The sequence below is a fragment of the Branchiostoma floridae genome, chromosome 17 (assembly GCF_000003815.2).
Source record: "Branchiostoma floridae strain S238N-H82 chromosome 17, Bfl_VNyyK, whole genome shotgun sequence".
NCBI lineage: Eukaryota > Metazoa > Chordata > Leptocardii > Amphioxiformes > Branchiostomatidae > Branchiostoma > Branchiostoma floridae.
Window position 1 is genome coordinate 507,386 of NC_049995.1, and position 5,439 is coordinate 512,824.

Here is a 5,439-nt window from a genome sequence, read left to right on the forward strand (position 1 = left end):
GAGATTAGTTAGATTGATTTACCAAAAATATTCTTTAGTCTATCAGTAAATGGAAGTTCTGAGACGCAATTAGAAAGGAGTCATTAGCCTATCAATTGTTCTCACTGAAAAGTAAAAAAAATGGCAATTTTTTGTTCGAAAAATGAATCGGCTTATTTTTCAGTGACACCTACCTGATTGTTTAAGAAAATTCAGTTTTTAACCATAGCCAAAAATAGAAACTTATTATTTTTTTACCCATTGGTTTTGTATAACAGGGCAGGTTACAACAGTAAACTTTACCCTTTTTCATCGACATGATTAACATTATTGGCTATATCATGTAGATATCAAGTGGACGTCCCTAGGGACATTTAAAAAGATTGCATATAAAATGTATTGCCAAAGATGCTTTTGCCGCATTGACGTTAACGACTGAAATAAAAATTACATAGCAGAAGCAGTACGACTGTAATTTTACAATTACTTACTAAATTTGTATTCGTTATTTATTATTTTCTAAAACTAAGGCTAGCTTTTAGGTTAGCTTTTTGTAATGCCAAATATACAAACTACACATGTCCTTATACGGTATTCACCAAAATTCCAAATTAAGTGTCAAAATGTTATTTGCTTGTTGCTTCTATATAAGTAATCTACTTGATAATTTCATGTTGCCTTTGTTGACAAAGTTGAAATGCAGTGCAATATGAACTAGTTTTTGCTTTAGTGGCAACACCTCAAGAAGAAACTTATTGCCTCAAATTCATCGACATAAAGATTTGTATTAACTAAAACTACATGCTTTTGAATTTTCTGATTGCAGTATTTCTAAGGTGTTCCAAAACGTAAATTCTAGGCAAGCGTTTGTATCTTCTGGCGACGTATGGTGTTCTGCAGTCTTTCATTCGCTAGATTCTCAGTGACTGCTGGTGTCGTCAGTGTCATCCCATCACTTTTAGTTACCTGTCATACAAAAAAAAATAATGTTATGTACCAAACAGAATCATACATAATTGTACGATTGACCACGCCCATTTTTTTTCCTTCTTAGGAATACTATAGTCCAACACAACCCCTGCATCTGAAGTGACCAGATCTACTTCCACACCACCCCTTAGGAGCACAAAACGGATATTTTTTTTTTGTTTGTTTGGGTAATACTGGCCAAATTTGCTACTGACGCTGGGTTATTGCAATCACACTTAGCGTCATTTCTCCTCGTTGACCCTGGTATAACATAATCATAATTCAGTGAGTTTCACCGAAGTATTTATAAATCTTTCTATTTGATTATGCAAAAAATGTCCTGATTTGCATAATATGTCTCAATTGATTATCCCTTTTTCAAGAGACATTTTATGAGTCCAACGCTTAAGTATGGAGTCTTATCGAAGCAGAGAAGGAAGTTTGGTTTTCCTTATGAATTATGTAAATATTAAACTAATTTGCATGATTTTTATCTAGCAATGTTCAGCTTGGCTAAGCTTCATAATGTCGTAAGTATACAATTTCCATCATTTACGACCATGGAATTATACATTTTCTCTTTAAAAATGCATCAACATTTCTCTCATTCGTAGTATATATGTGACAAGTCCTATCACGGAGTGCAATGGATTTATAAATGTTTCTCATTAATCATTCAACTTAGCTGTTTATTTGCATTAATAGTATTTCTTTTTGCCAGTCATCACTTAGGCTATCTACATACCAAAAATCATGACGATCCGTCAACACGTTCTCAAGTTATTCTCGTCCAATTTTGAAAGCAAATCGGTACCTGCAGATCCAAAAAACACCCTACGGTGCCCAAACTTACAGCACTTACTCTCTGTTGCAAGGGCTATCCACCAAATCACGGCCACAGCATGTCCAGAACAAGAGATATAAAAATGGAAGTTTTGCTGCATTGCCTTGGGAAGTCATTAGGGGGCCCATTATCGAACTTAACCTTAGTTTTCTTGACCCCTACCTACCTACCGAATATCATCAGGAAGGCTTCCTGAGTTATGCTGACAGTCAGACAGACAGACACATAGACAGACAAACACGCTCAAAACAAAACATTCGGCGAAAGTAATAAGGAACCCTGGCATATCTTTAAAGGGAGTTGTGTACTTTGCATTCTCAAGTATGTGGCCTTTTTAAGGAACACTTACGATAGTCAACACAGCCGCTACAGTAACAGTGAGCCGAGCTGCTGCCACACCACCCGCTGGTGGAACAGCACGGCTGTCCTGAATTTCCGTTGCACTGTCCGGGGTTCGCTCCTGGTGCTGGGAAGCTGGATCCGCATCTAAGGTCAGGTCTCCATTTCGGACCTGGCATAAAAAGAATTGAAAGAACTTAGACTCACTGCACACTGTAGTGAAACTGCACCCATATCTTACGCCAGGCCCCCTTTTTTGTCCCTGAAATGAAGGATAACATATAAATACATTATATAGAGATATAAAAGAAATTAGAATGGAAACCAAATATCAATAACAGCATATTTCTTACCAGATCAGATCACTGTATGTAGTTTTTTTAATAAGAAAAGTTTTCCTTTAGGTATAAAATAATCAAGGTGACAATGTTATCAGCAACTAATCGTATCATTGTATACGGCTCTAGCATGGTCATATTTAGGAACGTATTTCTTACGATCGATGTATAACTAGCTTACGGTAGTCAACACAGCCTGAACAGCGGCAGTGAGCTGAGGTGCCCCCGCACCACCCGCCGGTGGAACAGCACGGATGTCCTGACTTAGCGTTGCACTGTCCGGGGTTCGCTCCTGGTGCTGGGAAGCTGGATCCGCATCTAAGGTCAGGTCTCCATTTCGGACCTGGCATAAAAAGAATTGAAAGAACTTAGATTCACTGCACACGGTATTAAAACTGCATCCATATCTTACGCCAGGCCCACTTTTTGTCCCTGATATGAGAGACAACATATTAATACATTATGTAGAGATATAAAAGAAATCAGAATGAAAACATAATATCAATAACAGCCTATTTCTTACCAGATCAGCTCCCTGTATGTAGTTTTTTTAATCAGAAAAGTTTTCCTTTAGGTATAAAATAATCAAGGTGACAATATTATCAGCAACTAATCGAATCATTGTATACGGTTCTAGCATGGTCATAGTTAGGAACGTATTTCTTACGATCGATGTATAACTAGCTTACGGAAGTCAACACAGCCGGAACAGGTGCAGTGAGCTGAGCTGCTCCCACACCACCCGCCGGGGGAACAGCACGGGTGGCTTGACTTAGCGTTGCACTGTCCGGGGTTCGCTCCTGGTGCCGGGAAGCTGGATCCGCATCTAAGGTCAGATCTCCACTTTGGTCCTGGTATGAAAAGAAATGAAATGACTTAGATTCCCTGCAAACAGAAGTGAATGCACTGGCTGGGGATCGCTCCCGGCGCTACCATTATGGGGCCACGTCTAACGTCAATAATCACGTTGTAACTAAGATGAAAATTGATAGATTGAGAGATAGAGACAGAAATGGCTAGATAAATACACAGGCAGATAGATATACAGGTGATGAACAAAAGAATGTAGTGGCAGCAAAGTCGCCTTGTTGTAAGTTATACATCCTCTACGTATAATGTATGGTACCATTTACTTGCATATTTTAAAGTTAAGAATTATCAAGTGTGATTAGAAATTACATCATAGGTTTTGCCTCGTCATCTCCTAGAAAATGATGTAATGTTTGCTGTAAGATAGAGTTTGTAAGTATTCTTACTGTAGTCCACACAGCCGGAGCACTTGCAGTGATCATCTGTATTACCACACCAGCCAACGGGGGAACAACACGGATAGGTTCCTGACGGGTTACACTGTCCGGGGTTTGCTCCAAGTGCTGGGTACCTCGTACCGCATTTGAGGTCATCCCGCCATTTTGGTCCTGTAGCAAGTTAAAAAGAAAGATTCACTGATTGAAATACAGACTAGCAATAAATGTAAATTACATTAACATGAAAGAATGATTTTGTAAAATGGTGTGTGTGTGTAAAAAATGTATTTTACTCGGCATTCTATTGAATGAATGGTAACATGACATTGTTAAGACATATGAAACACTCACATCAACCTGCAATAGGAAACTTATTAGATACTGTTTAAGGCTGTAGTAATCTTTTATCAAATCAAATTTTTAAATATGCTGGATTGGTGAAGTGGCTTAACGAAAGTGCTTCGCCCAAAACGAATTGTCCTGGGTTCGGATATCAAGTCATTTACCTTGCTCCCATAGAAAGGCACTCAACACGGCTTTCCAAACTCCAGACAGGTATAAATATTGCTACATGGTTTGGGTTGGGGATATAAAAGGTGGTGAAAGGCTTCGCCTTCCAAAACCATACCCCCACTACCTCACAACGGCCAAGGACCACAATAGTTTTTTTCGTCGTATGTGGTACTATTTAAAAAAAAAGGTTCTTAGTAGGAAATGTTAACACGTAACGTTATATGTGGAGTGTTTTGGCACACTATTGACAGATTTGCCGAAAATGATTGGTGGGCGTCAGACCACCTTAAGACAAATTCCTGTCAAATGCATTGTCCAAGGGCACAACGCCGGGGGCATAGCGAGTGTTGAGTATTCTTACGATAGTCAATACAGCCTGAGCAGGTGCAGTGGTCCGGTGTATTTCCACACCATCCGTTTGAGGAACAACAGGGGGTATCTGATTTCGGATTACACTGTCCGGGATTGGCTCCTAGTGCCGGGAAACTGCTGCCACATTTCCAGTCTTCTCTCCACTTTGGCCCTAGTAAGAAAATAATTGTTAGAATTTTAACAACATATAGAGACATTATACATGATATCAAAATAGAAAATAAAGTTTATTTATATTATGTTGAATACGCTTTGCTGAAATGACACCATTAAAGAGAAATAAACAGCCCAATTTAAATGATGTAGCTAGTAGCCAGTCATTTCTGTAAATGGCATTGAATGCTGAGCTTATAGGTTTATCTAGTTATTAATCACTTACGATAGTCAATACAGCCGGAGCAGGTACAGTGATCGGCGGTACCCCCACACCACCCCCCTGGGGAACAGCAGGGGTGGTCACTTCTTGGGTTGCACTGCCCAGGGTTGGCTGTCGGCGTTGTGTAACTTGGACCACATTTAAGGTCGTCCCTCCACTTGTATATCATTGTTTTTGCTACGAAGAAAACAATATGGAATCGAATTGGTACAATCCCGCTATGGGCAATCCTGTGTATACAGATTTACCAGCATATCATGTAAGGGCTCGTTTTTGCATTCAGTTAGCTTTAAGAGCTCTAACCTGTACTGAAACATTTAATTTGAGCTTACGTTGGCAGGTCACGCCATCGTCTGCGACTTCATGGGTGTCTGGACACGCTGTGACGCATTCTTTAGTTTCATCATTCCTAATGATGGTAAGGCCGCTGCATATGCAAGTCACACCATTTGGAGCCGCTTT

At 39.5% G+C, this 5,439-nt stretch overlaps 1 protein-coding gene across 1 annotated transcript in view; it reads right to left on the reverse strand.

Annotated features, from left to right (window-relative positions):
- Positions 1–811: 811 nt before the first annotated feature.
- Positions 812–5,439, reverse strand: part of LOC118404941 — a gene marked incomplete in the record, with an annotated part of 125,594 nt that continues 120,966 nt past the window's right edge. Inside the window, 8 exon segments of the mRNA XM_035804340.1 lie at positions 812–945; positions 2,142–2,303; positions 2,651–2,812; positions 3,159–3,320; positions 3,726–3,887; positions 4,591–4,752; positions 4,981–5,154; positions 5,310–5,439. Of these exon segments, the coding sequence (XP_035660233.1) occupies positions 938–945; positions 2,142–2,303; positions 2,651–2,812; positions 3,159–3,320; positions 3,726–3,887; positions 4,591–4,752; positions 4,981–5,154; positions 5,310–5,439 (1,122 nt within the window).